The 23,083-nt window shown below is 40.0% G+C and overlaps 3 protein-coding genes across 4 annotated transcripts in view; all 3 read left to right on the forward strand.

The window, feature by feature from the left end:
• Positions 1-23,083, forward strand: part of LOC126504547 (zinc finger protein 431-like) — a 150,428-nt gene that overhangs the window by 40,198 nt on the left and 87,147 nt on the right. Inside the window, exons 2-3 of one of the 2 annotated variants that reach the window (XM_050146910.1) lie at positions 49-175; positions 374-522. The exons of the other annotated variant lie outside the window; for it this stretch is intronic. Of the exons in view, the coding sequence (XP_050002867.1) occupies positions 49-175; positions 374-438 (192 nt within the window). The 3' untranslated portion in view covers positions 439-522. Of the gene's footprint in view, positions 1-48; positions 176-373; positions 523-23,083 lie in introns of those variants that run through there. 2 annotated transcript variants of the gene reach the window in all.
• LOC126504548 (zinc finger protein 431-like) lies at positions 419-6,207 on the forward strand. Its single transcript, XM_050146912.1, is given in 4 exon segments — positions 419-562; positions 1,915-2,973; positions 2,975-3,010; positions 3,012-6,207. Coding segments are annotated over 4 exon segments (1,167 nt in total). The 5' UTR covers positions 419-545; the 3' UTR covers positions 3,067-6,207.
• Positions 10,986-23,083, forward strand: part of LOC126504546 (zinc finger protein 431-like) — a 26,173-nt gene continuing 14,075 nt past the window's right edge. The window contains exon 1 of the mRNA XM_050146908.1: positions 10,986-11,973. Coding sequence (XP_050002865.1) covers positions 11,971-11,973 — 3 coding nt within the window. The 5' untranslated portion in view covers positions 10,986-11,970. The remainder of the gene's footprint in view (positions 11,974-23,083) is intronic.

The raw sequence follows: 23,083 nt of genomic DNA on the forward strand, positions 1-23,083 counted from the left end.
TGTTGTCACTCTCATGCTCCCTGTCGTGCACATGTGTGGACATTTCAGAACGCAGTGACCTATGATGATGTGCATGTTGACTTCACTTGGGAAGAGTGGACATTGCTGGATCCTTCCCAGAGGAATCTCTACAAAGATGTGATGCTGGACACCTACAGGAACCTCACTGCCATAGGTAAGACTGGATCTTCCTTCAGGTTTTGAAATAAGGAGATAACTGTTAATTGTTTTTTTATGTTCTTCTGTAATTTGATTGGGAAAGAAGAATGAGGTGAATAAATCAGGCATGGTTCGAGGGTTCACTGAAGATAGTAAATTAAAGTTTGTACTATTTTGAATAATATACCATACATTTTCTGGTACTATATTTTAGGATACAGTTGGGAAGACCATAATATTGAGGAACATTGTCAAAGTTCTCAAAGACATGGAAGGTAATTATCATGTGCAAGATGATACGAACGTGCCTCTGAAGGGATTCTAATGTGTCCTGGAAGTTGTAAACAGAAGCAACAGTGTAAATAAACATAAATTCTCACAAAACCATGTACCTCGATTTCAGGTAGGTGAATTGCACTTGCAAGGCATTCTATTAAGAGAGAAGACAAGGAAATAGTTCCTTAACAGATAGCACCGTTTGAGTCATCGAACTGCCAATCTATTTAATTTTATACCATTCATATTACAAAATGTATACATGTTAAAGAGGTGATAAGTATATCCCCAAAATTTTCTAATAAGCATACAGCCCATAGTAAAATTAGTGTTACTCATATACTTATTGTTTCTGTGCTAGGTTTACTGAGAGCTGCAGTTAGGGCCAAGAGTCAAGGTGCAGTTGTTACCGAGAAATTTTAATACATATAAAACATGTCTAATAGGAATAGAAAGCCAAATTATGTGAATTCAATATGGAAGCCTATTATTCATTATTCTTCCTTTACTAAGTATATCATATGTCACTCTCGTTATAAGTCGTGAGCATAGGGATATGGACAGACATAGCATATTGCTCTCTGAGAACAAATAGAAGATATGTAGCAGTCCCCACATGGAATATACTTCTTGAATTTGATTCAAGTATACAAGTATTTGGTTTCCCAGCTTCAATACATCAACAAACACACACTGCAGAAAAGCCCTATGAGCACTAGGGCTGAGCATAAACTTCTGTTTGTCCTAGGTGACTTAACAATAGAGTATGAGTCAAAAGTATAGGGTAATTTATAAATGCAGTAAGAGTGGTGACGCTCTCAGTTTTACCAGCTCTCTTGAAATAGGTGCAAAATCTCATAGAAAAATATTCTGGGGCTGGAGAGATGGCTCAGAGGTTAAGAGCACTGACTGCTCTTCCAAAAGTCCTGAGTTTAATTCCCAGCAACCATTTGGTGGCTCGCTGCCATCTGTAATGAGATCTGGTGCCCTCTTCTGGCCAGCAAGCATACAGACAGACAGAACACTGTATACATAAATAAATATTTTAAAAAAGAATATTCTGTATATGTGAATCATGTAATATTCCATGAATATACCATTATAGGTATCTTCAAAGACGTAAAACAGCCCATTATAAAGGGGAACAAAATGACTGTAAACACAGTGATGATTTCTCTTTAAGATTGGACCACAATGTAAAATTTTTTTTAAATATTTATTTATTTATTATGTATACAATATTCTGTCTGCATGTATGCCTGCAGGCCAGAAGAGGGCACCAGATCTCATTACAGATGGTTGTGAGCCACCATGCGGTTGCTGGGAATTGAACTCAGGACCTTTGGAAGAGCAGGCAATGCTCTTAACCACTGAGCCATCTCTCCAGCCCCACAATGTAAAATTGATTCATACAGATTTATTGATTCAACAGTGTATTGAATGTGGTAAAGGTTTTACCTGTGCCAATTATCCCTGCAGGCATGAAAGAAGTCAAATGGGAGAGAAACCTTCTATATATACTCAATATGTTAGAGCCTTTGCATATGACAGTCATCTTCAAAGGCATGAAAGAACACGTGCTGGAGAAAAACCCTATAAATCTAGCCAATGTGGTAAAGCCTTTGTATGTGATAGATATCCTCAAATGCATAAAAGAACAAATGCTGGAGAAAAGCCCTATGAATGTAATGAGTGTGGTAAAACCTTCGCACAAAGCTATCTTCTCCAAAAACATAAAAGAAGAACACATCATAAAAGAAGAACTGACGAGAAACTCTATGAATGTCATCATTGTGGTAAAGCCTTTAAATCTCCTAATTATCTTCTAATACATAAAAGAACGCATACTGGTGAGAGACCCTATGAATGCAGTCAATGTGGTAAAACCTTTATATGTCATAATTTTCTTCAACGACATACAAGAATACATACTGGAGAGAAACCCTATGAATGTGATCATTGTGGTAAAGCCTTTGCACAGCAAAGGAATCTTCAATGCCATAAAAGAACACACACTGGAGAGAAACCCTATGAATGTAATCAATGTGGTAAAGCCTTTTCAAATCGTAGAAATCTTCAAATACATAAAAGAACACATACTGGAGAGAAACCCTATGAGTGCAAACAATGTGGTAAAGCGTTTGCACGTCATGGTAATCTTCATGCACATAAAAGAACACACACTGGAGAGAAACCCTATGAATGCAATCAATGTGGTAAAGCCTTTTCTCACTCAAGTCATCTTCAAACACATAAAAGAACTCATACTGGAGAGAAACCCTATGAATGCAATCACTGTGGTAAAGCCTTTGCGCAACAAATTACTCTTCAAACACATGAAAGAATACATACTGGCGAGAAACCCTATGAATGCAAACAATGTGGTAAAGCCTTTTCAGACCACAGTCATCTACGAACACATAAAAGAACACATACTACAGAGAAACAGAAAGTACCCTCCAAATGTAATCAATGTGGTAAAGTCTTTTCATATTATGGCTTTCTTAAAAAGCATGAAAGTAAACATGCTGTAGAGAAACTATGAATGTTATCAATATGGTAAAGTCTTTGCTTATCAATGCTCCTAACATGCATAAAAGAACACATACTGGAGTGAAACCCTATAACTAATCAATGTGGTAAAGCTTTTTGTACAACATAATCATCCCTAAACAAATAAATCAACACACTGGAGAGAAATCCTATGATTGTTTCAACACCTGTGTTACAGGAATGAATGCTTAAAAGAGAAAAACTTTAATCAGTGAAAAATTGTTGTTTACAGAGTTATTTTAATTATGTGATGTCAGTGTGTGTTTGTGTGGGTATATGAATATGCATACTAGTTCCCAAGAATGTTAAAACCCTGGGTCCTCTTGTAGCAAGAATTATAGGAAGATGTCAGGAGTCGGACCTTGGTCCTGGGAATGAACTTTTCCTAACTACCCCATCATGTCTCCAGACCTATAAATTCTTTAAATGCTACTGTGTGATTCAAAGTCCTAAGGACATAAAAGAGATTTAAGGATACGTTTGAACTCATGATCCTAATATGTCCAGCTCCAGAGTAAAGTCCAAGGGTAGGTGATGTGCTCCAAATGTCAACACAATAGAAGAGATTATAATAAACATTAAATAATTCATGTGTGTATCAAAACTGTATTTTCATTTATCTGGTAGAGATAGATATAATAAAGTAGAATAATCAGCAGTCAGCTGTGTTCTCATGCCATAGTTTGTTCTATATAAAGTTGGTTGTTCCACGCTTCTCCATGTCCCCATTGTTTAACAGTTTTCAATTTTTTCTTGAAATGCTGTCCTACAGGGTTTATCCAGAGATGCCAGGTAATGTAATGACACTAAGATTTATTTTGTCACATTTATGTTGTATGTAATGTGACTATGGATTTGTAGGCCATGACAAATATGTAGAGATCAGAAGGCAGCTTTGTGTTGTCTACTTTTGGTACTCTTTATATGGTTATTAAGGTCAGGACTGGAGCCTTGCAGACTACAGATCTTGTGCCTTCAGGTACAAGGGTAGGTGGAGGTGGAGACTGCTCATTCATTTCCCGGCCACTCAGCAACCAATAATAACACCGAAACTGTATTAATTACAATACTGTTTGGCCAATGGCTTAGGCATATTTTTCTCTGTTACATCTTATATTAACCCATTTCATTAGGTCATACTACAAAAACCTGTACTTCACAAAATTGGACAACATAAAGAAATGGACAATTTTCTATTTAAATATTATAAACCAAAATTAAATCAAGACGAAGTAAATTTTAAATGTACCTATAAAATGCTAGGAAATAGAAGTTGTCATCAAAAGTCTCCCAACCAAAAAAAGAAAAGAAACCAGGACCAGATGGTTTCAGTGCAGAATTCTAGCAAAACTTCAAAGAAGAGCTAATACCTATACTCCTTGATGTATTTCACATAAGAGAAACAAAAGGAACATTGCCAAACTATTTATGAGGCTAACAGTCACCCTGATACTGAAGCCACACAGACTCAATCAAGAAAGAATTACAGACCTATCTCACTCATGAACATAAATGCGAAAATACTAGCAAACCGAATCAAAGAACACATCAAAAATACTCATCTACCATAATCAAGTCAACTTCATACCAGAGATGCAGGGATGGTTCATCATATGAAAATCTATCAATGTAATCCAATATATAAATAAACTGGAAAGAAAAACCATATGATCACCTCATTAGATGGTGAAAAGACATTTGAGAAAATCCAACACCCCTTTATGGTAAAAGTCTTGGAGAGATCAGGAATACAAGGATCATATCTAAACATAATAAAAGCAATATACAACAAGCTTACAACCAACATTAAATTAAATGAGGAGAAACTCAAAGTGATTCCATTAAAATCAGGAACAAGACAATGCTGTCCATTCTCTCCATATCTATTCAAGACAATTCTTGAAGTTCTGGCTAGAGTAACAATACAACAAAAGGAGATCATGAGGATTCAAATTAGAAAGAAGTCAAACTTTTTTATTTGCAGATGATATGGTAGTATATATAAGTGAAGCCAAAAACCCTACCAGGGAACTCCTACCATTGATAAATACTTTCAGTAATGTGGCAGGATACAAGATCAACTCAAAAAAAACCATTAGTCCTCTATAGAAATAATAAAGAAGCTGAGAATGAAATATCACCTTTTTCAATAGCCACAAGTAAGATAAAATATGTTGGGGGTATCAATAACCAAAGTAGTAAAAGACCTATGTGACAAGAACTTTAAGTTTTTGAAGAAAGAAATTGAAAAAAAATTACAGAAAATGGAAAGATCTCCCATGTTCTTGGATAGGTAGGATTAACAATTAAAAAATGGAAATCCTTCCAAAAACCATCTATAGAATCAATGCAATCCCCATCGAAATACCAACACTCCTTCACAGAACTTGAGGAAACAGTAGTCAACCCATATGAACAAAAGAAAAAACCCAGGATAGCCTAAACAATCCTGTACAGTAAAGGAACTTTCAGAGTCATCACCATCCCTGACATCAAGCTCTATTACAGAGTGACATTAATGAAAACAGCTTGCTGTTTGCATAAAAAAAAAAAAAACAGGCTGACCAATGGAATTGAAGACTCAGATATTAAATCCATACACCTATGAACACCTGATTTTTGACAGAAAAAAAATTTAAGCTTAACTTATACAGTGGAAGAAAAAAAGTATCTTCAACAAATGGTGTTAGCATAACTGGATGTCAACATGTAGAAGAATGAAAATAGATCCATATCTGTCACCATGCACAAAACTCAAGTCCAAATGGAGTAAAGACCTCAATATAAATCTGACCATACTGAAGCTGATAGAATAGAAAATGGGAAGTAGCCTTCAATGCATGGGGAAAGGAGAACACTTCCTAAATATAACCCCAGTAGCCCAGACACTGAGAGCAACAAGTAAATTGGACCTCCTGAATCTGAGAAGCTTCTGTAAAGCAAAGGACACAGTCAATAAGACAAAAAGGCACCCTGCTGAATTGTAAAAGGACACAGTCAATAAGACAAAAAGGCACCCCGCTGAATTGTAAAAGATCTTCACCAACCCCATATCAGAAAAGGACTGATCTCCCAGATATATAAAAAATTCAGGAAATTAGACATCAAAGTTCCAATTAACCCAAGTGTGACCCTTGGAATTTATATAGACTCATAAGCATTTTGTCCTAATAACCATTATAGGAGCAGTTAGACTGCAGTTTGCATTTACAGATCACAGATAATGTTGACAGTTTTTTGGGGGGGGGGGGGGGGGTTTTTTTTTTTCGAGACAGGGTTTCTCTGTGGTTTTGGAGCCTATCCTGGAACTAGCTCTTGTAGACCAGGCTGGTCTCGAACTCACAGAGATCTGCCTGCCTCTGCCTCCCGAGTGCTGGGATTAAAGGCGTGTGCCACCACCGCCCGGCATGTTGACAGTTTTTAATAAACTTCTCTATGAAAGTCTGATCAGCTAAGACCTTTAGCCTTGTCATTTCATGGGAGGTCAATCATTTAAAACCCTATAACTTAGAAGTTTGCAAGATGGTAATTATTAACTTCTATTTAAGACCTGAGTCCTACTATCACCTTTAGAGAAAATTGTCCCATTATTAGCATAACTACTCTACAGTGCTGAATGACCAGCAACCAGAATTAACATGTAAAATATCTAGCATTTTTATAGTTTCCCTTTAAACTCAGCACTGCTCATAGACAAATTCATTTTTGTACTTTATTTCAGTCTCTCATTTACCCCTTGTGTAATGATCTGCTCTGTTCCTCTAAGAGACAAGCCACACCCACTCCCATTTCCCCATCTTCACTGAGGTCAGGTGACTTCACTGCCATCTTGGCTGAGACCAGCTCAGATGACCAAGTTCCGCCATCGTTACTGAGGTATACCTCGCCTGGTCCTCCAGTTTGCTTATGTTTTTGTCTCTAAATTCCTCTAGCTGAGTCTGTTGCATGTATGGTTTGAGCGGTGGCATGCCTTTGCTAGGGCCCACCAAGAGCATCCACTTCACCCAATAACTGTACACTCTGTGTGTGTGTGTTCATACATGTAACTTAAATGCACCTATATTTACTCTTAAATGTTATAATTGTCTGTTCATTTTATCTCATTCCAGACTACAAAGCAATAAGTCTCATGTTTTAAATTGGTATGTACTTTTAAGTCTCTTACAAAAAATACCATATATGTAATCCAACCCTGATTTAAAATATATTAAGCTATTCTCTACTACTGTCATTACTGCTGTTAACCTTCTATTGCAAGCAGTTTTTCTTCTTTCTGTCTTTTTACGAGTGTAAATATCACCTGTTGAGAGCCAGGACAGTCAAGCTCAAACCCAGCTCTCCAGGCAGATTCTATAAGTCTATATTATACCTGATAAACAGCCCTCAACTGCTCAGAGATCTGGGGAATATGGCATTTAAATATTTAATTATTAAAAGACTTTTTCATAACAAAAAGAGACAGTTGGCTCCTAGCAGGACTCTACTTCCTCCAAAGAAGACAGAAGACAAATGGGCACAGAACAGTGTCCATCAGCAATTCACTTCTACTGCCAAGCACAGACCATTGGGCAAAACTGCTTTTCATCTAAACTGAAGATCTCTAGATAGGGACAGAATTGCAGGAATTGACAGCCTAGCAGCTCAGGTCAATGTAGGCTTGTCTTCCTACAGATTTCTTAGCCCACAGGATCTTCTGGAGCCTGGCAGGCCTGCACTAAACAGCAAAAGGCAAATATGACCTTCAGCAGGTTTCTTTATCTTAATCACTACTAATTTAGACCCAATTTCCTAAAAGGATAACAAGTGTTTGTAACCCAGTGGAAACAAATGGCTAAATCCACATATTTTCTTCTCCTTGGTTAACAAAAACATAATTTCTCCAATATAATGCATTTTTAACTTTAAAAATCAGTGCTTCCAAAAGTATACACATTGGTACAAATCAACATTTTTAAAACCAGCATCAGGACAGAAAAGATTTAAGTTGGAAAATTGCTGGCTAGCAGAAGAGACCTTGAGTTTTCACAGTGAAAAAGAACTTTGCTTAGGAAAGAAATGGGAGCAGCACTGGTGGGCACAAACTTGCCTGCCTGGATTCCTGAAGAAAGAAATTGTTAACTTCTCTGGTCCCAATCTTTGATTCTCTATTTCACAACTGTGCAGCTTTTGCATCTGCAAGCAATTCTCTGCCCATCTGAGCATGCGCACACCCTGCCTTCTGCTGGAGCTGCTGGCTGGCTGTGGGCCAGAGAACAAGAGAGGGAGGTGGCCGTTGCTATGCTTCTCCTTTGAGGAGTTTTCCTCTCAGGACCTAACAACCTGGGATTGATCCAATAAAAATGCACAGGAGGCTAGAGGCAGAGGCTACCAGGCTTATCTCCAGGACTACAAAGAAGGTCAGTAGACAAAAATGCAGAATAGAGACAGACAAACGGTACTGGTAGTGCATAAACTTTTCAAGGACACATAAAACAGAACAGCAACACAGTAAGTCTAAACTCAGACCAAGACAAAGAGCGCTCATTCATTCCCATGCCTTTTTAAATCTAGACTCACGCTCCCTTCCACAGGGAGCCTGGGGCACACATCCTTTACACATTTCAAAAACTAAAGCAATTGCTGTTGTCCTTCCTCAGTGCCCCTAACCTTTGAAATCTCTATAAGGAATGTTCAAACTCTAGAAATTGAGGCAGTTGTTGATGCTTTACCTTAGCATCTCTGGCTTTTAAAGTATTGCTAAGTAAACGTAGTACAAAGAACTGTTTACCAGTTCCTTGGTCTGTAGCTACTTTTTATACTTGTGCTCAAGTTACTTCTTATTTACACTTATACTCGAGTTATTTCTTAAACTTAATTTTTCATGCTGCGCAGCCATCCTCTCTATTCTTGTCTGTACACCCGTACATTTGCTTACGCTCATATTTAAATCACAGGGCTCCTGGTAAAGCTCACTGCAGACCTCCCTTTTACTAAGTGCACTATTTTACCCTGTGGTGTCCTTGCATTCTTCCCCCGCACCCAGCTCCATGCTTGGTGACACTCCATCAGAGTTCACTCTGGCCGAAATCAGCTGGGCGTTCCCTTGGAGAGTTTGCTGAGGCTGAGAAAATGTTAGATTAAGAGAAATGAAGACAGAAACATAGGATAGACCAGGAGGACTGAAGAATAATACCAAACAGCCCTGAGTTCATTTCTCAGGCAGCACATATACTACAGGCAAAAGGCAGAACAAAGAGCAGTACAGCCAGCTGACCACCCCCCTGCACTGTCCTTTCCTTGGGAGGAAGTTCAAGCAGGTGCATTATCTTTTTTTTTTTTTTCTTTTCTCGAGACAGGGTTTCTCTGTGGCTTTGGAGCCTGTCCTGGAACTAGCTCTGTAGACCAGGCTGGCCTCGAACTCACAGAGATCCGCCTGCCTCTGCCTCACAAGTGCTGGGATTAAAGGCGTGCGCCACCATCGCCCAGCCAGGTGCATTATCTTATTCAGCTGAGTAGCTTCTAATCGCTAATGAGGAGTGCCTCTAATTGGCATCTACCAGCCCAAATCTTAATAGAAAAAAATGTGTTCAACTGGGCAGAAAGGAAAGAGGAGTGTCGGGGGGGAAACAGCAGTCAGGATGTAAAATAATGAAAAAAATTAAGCAACTAATGAAAATTTACATAAAAAAGAAAACCAAAAGAATATTTTTCTAAAATTGTTAGATATTTTCCAGGCATTGCATTTAAGCTTTTGGAAGACCTCACTTTTTCTTATATTACTAGGATCTAAACCAAAAAAGGAAGTCATTGAAACACAACTATTGTATTATTTCTTGTACTAACAGCAATTTTAGTACAATAATAGTAATTATATGTTACATCATACACAGAATGAATATACTGGATTCTTAGGCTTACTATTAACCACACGTGAGTACCAACTATATAAGCCTCTGCACAGTAGGATTTATTGTTGTGTCCAAAGTAAAATTAGAAGTGTTTCTCATAGTTCCTCTCTGAAAGGTATTAAGTGTCACTATTCACAAGGAAGTAAGATATTTTCTGTATTGAAAACTAGACAAGGAAAGAGTGAATTCACACTATAAGTTTGTTTCCATGCTATAACTTATTAGCTCATGAAAGTTTTGGTGGGGCTGATTGAAGCTCCATGGTAGATAATGTGTGGTATTAGCTTTCATTTAACCCAAAGTGGCAGTAATGGCAAAGTAGCTTTTTCTGCTCCAATTGCAGAGAAAAGCTACTGAATCAGAACCCTTACTGTAATGACGTTTAGACATGTAAAAATAGGTTAGTCTGGAACCCACTACACCCAAGGCTGCACCTGATAACATGAACCTAGTGACATCACTCACTCAAGACGAGCAGACACCATCCCACCCACTGGACGGTCTATAAGCAAAGACTAAGAGAGATGCTGTGCTATACACGCCTGAAGAGATAGCATCTTGATCTGTCCTGTGTTTAGAGCAGCTCTCGCAGGATGCTAACCCTCAAGTCAGATTCTTCTGATAGAGACTGGACGTAACTTTCTGCTAAAATATGTTACCTTGGGGAGACAGCCTCAGGACCCTAGTTAGGAAAGCAGAGTGAGTGTGAGCCTTGTGCGATGAACATCAGCATAATAGAATAGAATTTGTTTATTAACTATGGATATCCCTTCTTGCTGGTGATGAGGGCTGTAGGAGGATACTAGCTGAAGAAGGGCCAGGCAGGCAAGCACCATTCTTCCATGGTTCCTGTACTTCCTTGGCCCTGAGTTCTATCAGCACAGGGAGTGTAGCCTGGAAGTGTAAGGTGAAATACATAATTTCTTCCCCTAAATTTTCTTTTGTTCATGGTATTTGCCCCGGCATCTGAATAAAAGCAGTCATGCTGAGCCACAGAAGCCCAAACAAACTAAAGATGAAGGAGTCTACAAATAGTTTTGCTACACCATCGGAAGCCATGTTGGATTATAGAAGCCTTAAGAAATTGATGAGCTCCAGGGCAGTGGTGGCGCACGCCTTTAATCCCAGCACTTGGGAGGCAGGGGCAGAGTGCAAAGCTAGCCACACTAGTCAGCCATAGAGGCCAAGCAGTGGTGGCACACACCTTTGATCTTAGCAGCCACATTAGTTAGCCGTAGAGTCTGGGTGGTGATGGTGCATGACTCTAATCCCAGCCCTTGGCAGGCAGAGTCAGACAGATCTCTATGAGTTCAAGCCTTCTCTAGAGTACATGAGGTTGATCCAGTCTGAAAGAGGAACAGAGTTCACACCTCTGACCCCAGCACTTGTGATCACATGACTTTAATCCCAGCACGAGGGAGGTGGAGACAGGAGTGCAGTGCAGTCTTCCTGCCTGAGACAGTCAGTCTGGCCGTCAGTCATTTTGTTTTCTTATCTGATTCTTGTGTGTCTCTCCTTGATCTCTGAAATGCCCCTGTGTCAGGTAAAAAGAATCACCTGACCTCACAGTGAAGCCACAGAACAAACATCTCCTTTTGTGTCCTTAAATTTCTCTTTAAAATTGCTAATATTCTGCGCATCCTTCCACCTGTGGGACAGGGAATCCCTCCACTCCACCTTGAGGAAAGGGCTGTGAAAGCTGTTCACACCGCGTGCAGGAGGAAGAAGAGGACAGGCCTGTGGAGTGCCGGAAGATAGCAGGATTAGCTGTTGGAGCCAAGGGCAACAGTTATTGAAATGAAAATCTCTGCCTGTCTGGAAAAGTCTGGCTCTGGGGTGGAAGGTTGGCTGAGGAATCGACTTGCTCTGTGTCTTTAATTCTAAGGGCGGGGCTCTTGTCACTCAAGCATCACCAACCAATCAGTGCCTCTAGGCCGAACTGCCAGTCAGAAGTCTTGCAGGGCTCTTCCCTGGCCGCCACCGTTCCTTTTGGGTTGCAGAGAAGCTGGGGCCAGTGTTTTATTTCGCCTTTTGTGCTGCGAGTGCCGCTGCAGGGAGCTGTGAGAGGGCCGCGGGCGAGCCGGGAAGCCACGACATGGTGAGCGAGGGGCTGCTTTCCCAGATCGGGAAGATCAGATGCGGAGATCCAGGATCCAGCGTGGCGGGTCCTCAGGGCCGGGTGGGAATCTGCAGTCATATTCCGTGTCCTGTGAGCTCCCATGCTGTCCCTGCTGCTCCCTGGACCCAGGCACAGTCCTGTGTATAACTTTGCTCTGTGGGCTGCAGCCGTGCAGAGCGATGGGCGCAGGGAGCTGTGTGTTTGGAGTCAACAACAACGCGCTTTTGGTGCAGCCATGGAAGGCAGGTTGAATAACTTGGAGAGGCCTGGTTTCCCCAGTATCTTCTAGATATTCAGTACTTTGCATCTGACCTGTACCTGTAAGGTTCGTTTACAGTTTATTTTGGGGAGGTTGTAAAAGGCATCTCGTGTGTTGGGTGCACAGCTAGCTGTGATGTAGACGAGTAGATTCGTGACATAAAGAATTTACCCATGATTAGAGCTAGTAAGCCTCATAAAGCAGGAAATAACTGAGGAAGGCTGCATCTAAAACACCCCAAAGATAAGTTTATGCTAACCAGGCCTGCTAGAGATGAGCATTCTAGGGTACACAGTTGTTTTAACAGGATTGTCCAGACATTTGGCTCCAAACCTTTACAAAGGAGACACCCCTGGCTGTCAATCAGCCTCTAGGCCCAGTCCCATAGGAACAGGCTTCTAACAAGCTGCTCAAGGAGGCACTACAGGGTCAAAACCTACCTTATGGCCTCACGTGCCTTAAAGTTCCAGTTTCTAGTTGAGAAAGGCATAGCTCCGAGAGAGGGGCAGTATGACACCAGGTGACAATTTGAAAAAAAGTAAAACACTGTTGTGTTGTGAGGAGTGATTTCTCCCTGGGAGGACACAGTATTTCTAGAGCAGCTGCATTTGCAGCCTTTTAGAAACTGTTTCTGGGACTGCTCTCTGCTGGTGACCCAGGTGACCCTGATTTCAGACTGTTGCACTCCAGGGCGATGGCTTTGTTGTCCTCCATAGTACATCTCCAAAATTCTTAAATTAAATGATTGCACCACCTCAGAATTTTAAAATTATCCATTTGAGTCAGGGAGTCGGGGTCGACTGTCCATTGCAGTAACAGGAGAAGGATTTCCACATGGAGCCTTCGGACCAGAATAGGAGGAATAGTTTGTGTACACTGCAAGGGGAAACAGGGCAGGCGGTCAGCTGCTGGGGTTCAGTATGAAAAAGGCCTTGAACACTTAGGAGGAGTTAATTTGTAATTTCCTAGCAAGTGTTAACGCAAGTCACGTGAATAAATACATTTCAGATTGGTGGGTGTACAATTTGAGAAAGTTGCCTTGGGAATGAACAGTGAATGTACTCATAAAGACATTCCTCCTAGTTCCATGATTCTCTAACTTCAATTTTCTGCAAGACTACTTTTTTATCATTTTTATCATTATTACTAATCTGTCACGAGTTCTCCCTGCCGCCATCCAGCCTTCTGGTGAAAGGGAGAGCTGTCATTATGTTTTTTTATCTCTCCCCTGCATTTCTCTCCTGTCCTCTGAAGAAACTGTGGCTCACAGGTAGAAAGTTCCTTCAGTTCTCCTGAGCTCAGCGTGAAGCCGCAGAAGAAACATCTTCTGTGTTCTTAAATCTCTACTTGAAATTGTTAATATTGTGGGTACCCTTCCACTCATGGGACAGGGAATCGCTCCACTCAAACACTGAGGAAAGGGCTGTGCAAGCTGGTCCCATTGTGTCCAGGAGGAATGGGAAGCCTCCTGAGTACAGGGAGACAGCAGGGTTACCTGGAGACAAAGAATCCTGAACTTGCCATGGGGGACCTTTCCGCTGCTGATATTTTCCTTCACACATGTGAGTCAGCCCAGAGGACTGAGGAACAGGCCATTGGCTGTAACTGTGTCGGGTTAGAGTGTCAGCAGTCAACATGTTTATGTAGTCAGATCAATCAGTCCCTTATTAACGGCCTCTCCTCTACTAGGGGAGGGCCTACTCCTTTTCCCCCATTCCTAGGAATCCTCTCAAGGGTCAGTTTCATCGAATCCAAGATGTATGGAAAGAGCTAGTTTTACTGCTTCTTTTAGACTTAGAAAAGTGATGTACTCAACAGAGGCTGTACTAGGTTTTCATATCGACTCCTAAATGTCCCCCAGTTCCAGTAGTCTCTCCCCATATTCTCTCTCTCCATCCTTCACACAGCCTGCTCTTTCCTGTTCCTGTCCATCCCACCCCATTGTATCCAGCAAATCTATTTGATTTCCTCCTTCCAGGGAGACCCTTGTGATACCCACTTATAGTGAGTTCATACCATGTTTGTTTGTCTTTTTGGTCTCTGTTGCTTCACTCAGGATGATTGTTTTTCTAGTTCCATACATTGGTCTGCATGTTTTATTTTGCCCTTTTAATAACTGAGTAATACTCCATTGTATCAATGCACCATATTTTCTTTATCCATCCTTGATTGAGGGACTTCTAGGTTGTTTCCAGTTTCTGTCTATTAGAAATAAAGTTGCTATGAACATAGTTGAATAGGTGTCCTTTTGGTAGGTTAGAGCATCCTTTGGGTATAAGCCAGAAAGCACTATAGCAGCATTTTGGGGTAGATCTATTCCCAATTTTCTGAGGAACTGCTGCTTTAATTTCCATAGCACCCATACAAGCTTGTAAATTATTTCCCAAGGAGGAACCAGAGGGATGTAGTTACAGTGTTGCTAAGCTCGTGCCATGCTGAAGTTTATGAGTTTTTCAGCGACTTGAAATTCTTAGGTCTGCTCTTACTATCCTGAATGAATTTTTTTTTTTTTTTTTTGTTAGCTAGCCCAGACTGGTCAACAATTCATGGCTGTTTTCCTCCCAGCTTCTGAGTGCTGAGGATATATGTCATGTAGTCCTGTGAATAGTTAAACGTTAGTGTCAGATCTTACAAGCTAGGTTCACTCCTTCTTGTAGAATTAGCGAGAGTGGTTCACCAATGAGGATTATATAACCAAGGCTGCAGACGAGGGCATTTGTTCACCTACATTGTGAAGGCAGGCGGATCTCTGTGAGTTCGTAACCAGCCTGGTCTACAAGAGCTAGTTCCAGGATAGGCTCCAAATCTACAGAGAAACCCTGTCTCAAAAAACTAAAAAAAAAGAAAAGAAATCTTGAGTTTGTTCTTGTATATTTGAAAAAACAATCACACAAGACAGTGTATTTACTGGCTTTAGGTGCCAGCAATTATTTTCTAAAGTTTATTTATATGTACTTGTGAGATCTTAGGATGACTCATCAGCTCCAATCAACTCTGCTGTACAAGCACACTAAGTTTGATCCTGGAAACACATGACAGAAAGAAAGAAGTCTTGAACGTTTTCCATTGGCCAGGACCCGTGAGGCACAGCACGTTCTGCACTCACACATCAAAGATAACACACATCACACACCCCTCTCTCTCTCTCCCACATACAAATATACATACACAAGTGCACACACATCACACACACAAACATACAAACAAACATACCCATACAGACACATCCACACAAACTCATACATCCACAAAGAAAATTCTCAAAAATAATATTAGTCTTTAGAAAACACTTATTTGTTGGTGAATATATTAACACGACTGAAAATTTTGTTCACTTTGTTAAACTTTATTTATATGACATAATACTATGTTCTGAAGTGTTCTGATATCATACAACTAGTCTGGGTAGCCATAATAGAAATATTTGCAAAGTATGATATGTGGAATTCTTGACTACTATGAAGAGAGGATGAATAAAATATTTTTGCATTTAATCCTAGTGATTTAAAATAATCATTTTGATTCTTCTTCAATAACTTAAAAAGCCTGTGCCTGCTGGACATACTCATTTTAAAGAGCCTTGATTATTGATGTAATAATAAAGACTTGGCTTTGATTTGGTTTGGTGTTTTGATACATTGTTTCTATATAGTTCTGGCTGTCCTAGATCTTGCTGTGTAGACCAGGCTGGCCTTGAACTCACAGACAGGTCCTTCTTTCTCTGCTTCTTTGATACTATCTCAATATGAATCTTTGGTTGATTAGGGCAGACTGACTTCAGGCTCAGAGATTTGCTTGCCTCTGGCTCCAGGGCCCTAGGACTAAGCATGTGCCACAACACCTGGCTAAGATCTTGTTTATATGACTCAGCTTTCCTTCTACAAAGCTTATTTACTTGTATAATTGTAAACTTTTTGCATATTTAGAGTCTCCATTATTCTAGATAATTTTCCCGTTGGGGGTGTGACTCCAGCAGGGCTCATGCTAGGGAGGTGCTCCACCCACCGAGCTGCTTCCTTCCTTAAAAAGACATGTTTAGCCGGGCAGTGGTGGCACATGCCTTTAATCCCAGCAGAGGCAGGCCTGGTCTACAAGAGCTAGTTCCAGGACAGGCTCCAAAACCACAGAGAAACCCTGTCTCGAAAAAAACAAAACAAAACAAAACAAAAAAGTATTTGATGTTTGAAAATATTTTTTCTTTGGTATGATTTCAGTAAATAAATCAAGTGCTTTGCTCAATAAATTTTTGCATTGGTTTTTCTTCCATCTGAGGGTTTTCTCACAGTAAGATAATTCTGCCGTTAGAGGGCTTCATTTCTTAGTTTCTAAGGCTTTTTTGTTTTGTATATCCTATCTTTGAAAAAAGACTCAAGCTTTCCTTGTGGATACTATTTACACTGAGTCTAAGGAAGTGTCTTTTTGTCACAAAGCTTAATGTATTACCTAAATTCCATTTACCCGGTGTTAAATTTTAAATCTTTGAGCTAATTTCTTGGATAGCTCTCCTGGAATTTTCCTGTTTATTATCTGACATGCTAATGGTTGAAAATTTAAGCACAGTAAGAAGCAATCTAGAACAAAATGTAGTACACCAACAGTTATTATGTTTCCGGGTAAAATATGGAGTGTTGTCCTTTGGAGTAATGTTGAGGGTATTAGGACTTTGGATGGCAAAAGCCCTAGAGAGCTGCACACAGAGCCTCATCAACTATCTCTGTAGGGCTAGGAATGTGGGAGTGTTGAGAGTAATGCAGACAGAGAAGCTTGACTGGACGTCACAGCATTTCGGCGGGATTCAGACTCCACGAAAAATTTTACTAGAGGTCATTAGTGTAATGTTTTGGCCTCAAATCATTCTTGTTTTTTTCCATTCCCTGAGAAATTGAGTAAGGCCAAATTAAAAGTAATTGATTGATTTCCTTGACAAAGTATTGATTTTGTTGGGTGTTTATTACTGATCAATCAACCAGGTCCATAGTTGAAAGGAAATATGCGATACAGAAAGAAATAAAATAAATTAAAAAAAATATGTGGTACAGAGGAAAACAGCATAGACAATTTCAAATGACCTTCGTGTGGTAAAGTAGAGGAAGAAGATTTCAACAAGATTAACACCCATAACGGAAGGCCCTTTTTGGTCTGAAGCCTAGTAAGGTACCCCAAGGGTAAGAGTCCATCCAGTTAAGCCTTCAATTTGTGGAAGGAATAGGCAACTTGGTTCCTGTTCCCAAGAAGCAACTTGGTACAGAGCCTGCTGCAACTCTGGTTCAAGCATGGAGGCATGCATCCCTATATAGAAGCCAAATTTGGGGGGTAACCCTTGTTCTGCATAAAAGAGAGATATAAAATTTATAGGTCCTATTTCTACCTCTGTGGTTTTATTCAGTTCAGCCCTTTTGCACTCCTCTGTGTTTGGCAGAGTCAAAAAATTCAGTGAGGAGACTGTGAGGGTTCCTCGCGTGACTCTGCGAAGATGAAGGCAGGGCTGTATTATGTTGAGATGATGGGATATTGAGATACCAAAGCTATGAGACATCTACTATGAAGAGCTGCATACAGGGAGTAGAAGTAACAAAGGAGAGACATGTAAGAAAATCTGCACTGTGATCAGTGTGATTTAACCTTGTAGCATGAGTTCTAATAGGTTCTAATAATAAACGCCTGGAGTGAGATATATGAGTAAATGCTGAAAGATCAGCCACACTTTACCTAGCCAGTTTCTCTGCTGAAGAGAGAGAGGTCCTGTCTCCTCTCTGCCCAGCCGTGTCACTTCCTTTCTGTTTGCATGTTCTTCCAGACTGCTTTGGTTAACGAGTGGGTAGCTACACCCTCTGATCTTCAGGCAAGCTTTATTTCTTAGAATACAAATAATATATTGAAAGACCCTCGAAGAGGACTTCCCTCGAGAGGAGACTCCCCCAAAGCCAAGGAACAGGCCGAGACCACACGGATGCAAATAGCAAGAGGTTTATTGGGTAAACACAGGTACCTGCGGGCAGCAAAGTCTTTCGGAGGACTTGCGTGCCTGCAGACTGGGGGGAGGTCTTTTTATAGGGAAAAGGGAGGCAAAAAGCAAATTACAGAAGCAGATGCGTGGTTATTGGTCTGATTAGAATGGGGCAGGGGGCATAAGTGGTTTTTCCTTTCCCAGCACAGATGTATAGCAACAGACATCCATTGTATAAATATCCTATGTCACAAATATCCTGCTTTGCAGCCAGGGGCCCTGACCTCACTCTGCACTTACATTTGTTTGTCAAGAGCCTTGTGAAATGACGTTACTGCAGCTAAGCTGGGATCTTTCATAGGGGGAATTGTTCCTATTGTAAACTGCTGATATTCTAAGTTTGGCACATGAGCTGACTATAGGCATCCTGTTTTCCTATGCGACCAGGATGTTCTCATGAGAGTGGCTAGCTGCAGGTCCTGAGAGGGTCCTAAGGGTCTCAAGTGAACAGGATGTTCTCATGAGAGCCGGCTAGCTGCGGGTTTTTTTGGGGTCTGTAGGGTCTTTCAATATCACCACATTTCCCCCTTTTTGTCTTAAAATAAAAAACAAAGGTCATAAATAATATAAGTCTATATGTAATAAGTACAATGATTATACACTATAATCAATAAATACATCAATAATGTCTAGTATATAGTAATTGACAAATTTAGTAAAAATACTCCATATCCTATCTTGGTAAGTCCAAAATTTGTACCTATTTCACTTTCTATTCTAACTTGCACTACCAAAACTGTCTTTCAGTGTCTGTCAACTCTACATTCTTTATACCTCTTTAGGGAATTTCTTTGCTGAATCTGGTAACAAGGATAAGTATAACTATAAAGTCTTCAGCTCTATCAGAGGCCAAAGAAGGAAATGATATTACTCGAGTAAGCTGGAAATGCAAGCAAGCGACATCCAAAAAATGTGAAAAATGACAGGAAGAGTTGGATACATGGATAGTCACCTGTAGGTGGTGGCTGCTTGTTCATTTTCCGGCCTCCCAGACTCAAAATAATTATACAGAACCTATATTTATTACAATATTGTTTGACCAATAGCTTAAGTTTCTTATGAGCTAATTCTTACATGTTAAATTAGCTCACCTCTATTATTCTGTGTATTTCCCACAAGGCTCCTGGTTTACTGGCAAGGTTCTGACTGGTGGCTGGCGTCTTTCTCCTTCAGAGGTTACGTGGTGTCTCCTTGACTACCTACTCTCTGTATATCAGATTTCCCACCTGGTTATATTGTGCCCTGCTATAAGCCCCAAACAGCCTCTTTATTAACCAATGGTAATAAAATATATTTACAGCATACAGGGGGAAATCCCACATCAGTGACCCAAGGTTCCTCTGCAGTGTTGGGTCACCCATTTTCCGCCTACAGGCCTTGCATGTTGGACAGAAGTTTCTGTGAAGCAGGTATTCTAAAGACCTTCCATACCTTCTTAAATGCCATATGCGCAGATCTGTGAAGTATTTGAAAACAACCTGTCTATCTAAAATATATCTCTGTTTGATCTTGAATACATACTTAATATGTCTATCAGTTCAATTGTAATAAGAGTCTAATTGCTAACCTGCATTTCCTTATTGTCCTACATAGTTGGTAATCATAACTTTCAAGGGCTAAAGATATACATTACGTTGTTAAGTGACTTGCATAGTAACAAATCCTTGAATAACCTGAGAAATGTATATACAGTGTGTTCTGAAAAAAACCTTCAAATTTATATCAATATACAAAAAATCCAAGGCAATGTAAAATATTGAAAAGAAGTAGCTGCTTTTTTGTTTGAAAGGTAGATTCAATAATCTCCCTTTTATCCTATTTCCATATCCCCTTTGTTTTCAGAGTAGATCCAATAATCTATCTTTATATCCTATCATATCTATATCTCCCACTTTTCTTTTGAAAACAAGAATTCTGAATCTAAAGTCCTTTTTTCAATTTTTTTCCTTATAGTTACCAATAACAACTTGTAACCAACCTTCATAAACAATGAGAGAAATATCCATAACCCAAGAAATGATCAAAAACCACCCACTCCCATCTCTGGGGATGTTGGCATGGTGTTCTCAAAATTACTTCCTGCTGCCTGGGGGTAACAGCATCTTTCAGTGATTCCAGAAAGTAAAATTTGGATGGTCAGTACTCAGTGAAGTAGCTATATCATATGTTGTCCAGTAGCTCTGTAATAGGAAGTCCAGGGCTTGTCTCAATTCCTAGGTAGAGTAGTTTGAGTCGGGATTACCTCAGGTAGCCACTTCAAATTTGTCCTGAGCAGTTTGTAGTCCAAAGTCAATCTTTAGTGGTGTTTTTCAGCTTAGTGTGGTTATCATAGTCCTGGTGGTATCATCAACGTGGGGCCCAGCCTCCTTTTGGGACCTTCAGAAGTTATTGTTACACATGGTCTTGGTTCACTGCAGGAAACATGAATATTTTAACTATTCTATGCAGCAGATCCCAAAGAGGTTAAAGGATCAATATTTGTTATATATATATCCAGAGTACAAAAATGTAATTCCTACTTTCCTGATAGGAACTCAAAGCTGAAATCGTGTACAGGAATCTAGATGAAGCCTTTTAAAGAATTAGTTAGTACTACATATGATCTTAAGAAAAGCTGGTAAGAGCCGTGCAGTAGTGACGCACGCCTTTAATCCCAACACTTGGGAGGCAGAGGCAGGTGGATCTCTGTGAGTTCGAGGCCAGCCTGGCTAGTTCCAGGACAGGAACCAAAAAGCTACGGAGAAACCCTGTCTCGAAAATAAAAAAGAAAGAAAGGAAGGAAGGAAGGAAGGAAGGAAGGAAGGAAGGAAGGAAGGAAGAAAGAAAGAAAGAAAGAAAGAAAGAAAGAAAGAAAGAAAGAAAGAAAGAAAGAAAAGAAAAGAAAAGAAAAGAGGGCTGGAGAGATGGCTCAGTGGTTAAGAGCATTGCCTGCTCTTCCAAAGGTCCTGAGTTCAATTCCCAGCAACCACAAGATGGCTCACAACCATGTGTAATGAGATCTAGTGCCCTCTTCTGGCCTGCAGACATACGTGCAGGCAGAACATTGTATACATAATAAATAAATAAATAAATAAATAAATAAATAAATAAATAAATCTATTTTAAGAAATTAAAGGATTGAGAATAGTGGCAATACAATAGTCTTTTTTCTATTTTTCCTTAATTTTTTTCTTCTGTCCCATTCCACATGCCTCTTCTGACATGAGACAGAGATTTTGGGTTTTAACACACATGCTAGGGTTTACCGAAGGAGAGAGGGACACTCCAAATCCCAAATCACATTTAATTTATGAGAATCACTGTAGTGACCAAGTGCATTTTCTTCATGGATGCCCATCACTTAGCTATAGTGACCTGGGTCAGTATGTAGTTGATTGGATATAAAACCTCCCAGATAGTGATCACTTTGAACATTTGTCTCTTTGGTGACTTTTTTCAATTGCCTGTGAAACTTTTACTAAGAAGAGACTTTGTGGATGGTTTTCCTCACTGGGGATATGATATGAGTCTCTGTATCCTCAGCCCATTTTTTGTTCTTTGTGTCTACTGCACTGTAGTTGAAACTGCTCGGCCGGCTTCCTTCTTGTGCTGTCGGGCCTTCACCACCATTAGAGACGCTGTCTCTAAATCGTATAACATGCAGTCGAAGCAACTGCTGTTCAGTACTCACCCAGTTTCCTACCCTTCTGTTTTTTAATAATTTGTCTGTGAAAATAAGATTTTTATTCATAGCCCTGGCTGTCCTGAAAGTAGCTCTGTACACCTGTCTGCTGTCAAGAGTGGCCTCAAACTCAGAGATCCCCTTGACTCCATATTCCAAGTGCAGAGATTAAAAGAGGGCTAACAGTCCTGGCTTTTTTTGTTTTCATGTTATTGTGATGTGCCTGGAATAAAGGCTTTTTTTTTTAAACATTTACTTATTTATTATGTATACAATATTCTGTCTGTGTGTATGCCTGCAGGCCAGAAGAGGGCACCAGACCCCATTACAGATGGTTGTGAGCCACCATGTGGTTGCTGGGAATTGAACTCAGGACCTTTGGAAGAGCAATCAGTGCTCTTAACTGCTGAGCCATCTCTCTGGCCCTGGAATAAAGGTTTTTGACCATGACAAGTGTGTGCTGTTGTTCTGAGATTCACTTATACCTTAAATTTTAAAATTCGGCAGTGGCTATCATTCGGTTTCCCAGGATGGCATGTATTCGTGACATTAATACTGCCCGAGACTTCTGATTCACTAGATTGCATGTATGTCATCTTCTTCTTGCCGCTTGTGTTTCTTTGAATTTTTTAATAAAAATGCATGTTTTACCTGTAAGTATGTAAATGCAGAACATGGGTACCTGGTCCTCACGTGATCAAAAGATGTTCTCAAAAACCCTGAACTTGGAGAAATGGATAGTTGTGTTCTCTGAGGTAAAAACTGGGAATTTAGCCCAAGTGTGTAAGACCAGCAGGAGCAGTTTACTAATGAGATATCCCTCTACTCTGTGTTGATTATTTATGAACAGCATTTAATTTGCTGTTTTCATTTGTGTATTCATAGCTGTTTAAACAGTCAGTGTCTTGTAGTATATCTTATTGATGTTACAGTTTAAACTGGGACACTTCGGGTTTCTGGAAGATGAATACAGATCTCTTTGTAGTAACATCAGAAGGAGCCACTGAGTTCTTTCTATTTTTTTGTTTGTTTGTTTGTTTGACTGAATTTTGCAAGAAACACGTGGTCTTAATATGTAATTCTGTCTGTCCTGGATCTGACTGCATAGACCTGGCTGGCATTCATTTCCAGGGCAGATATACCTGCCTCTAATTTTTGATTG

This window comes from Alexandromys fortis, unplaced genomic scaffold (assembly GCF_014885135.2).
Source record: "Alexandromys fortis isolate MF-2015 unplaced genomic scaffold, M_Fortis_MF-2015_v1.1 scaffold_12, whole genome shotgun sequence".
Taxonomy (NCBI): domain Eukaryota; kingdom Metazoa; phylum Chordata; class Mammalia; order Rodentia; family Cricetidae; genus Alexandromys; species Alexandromys fortis.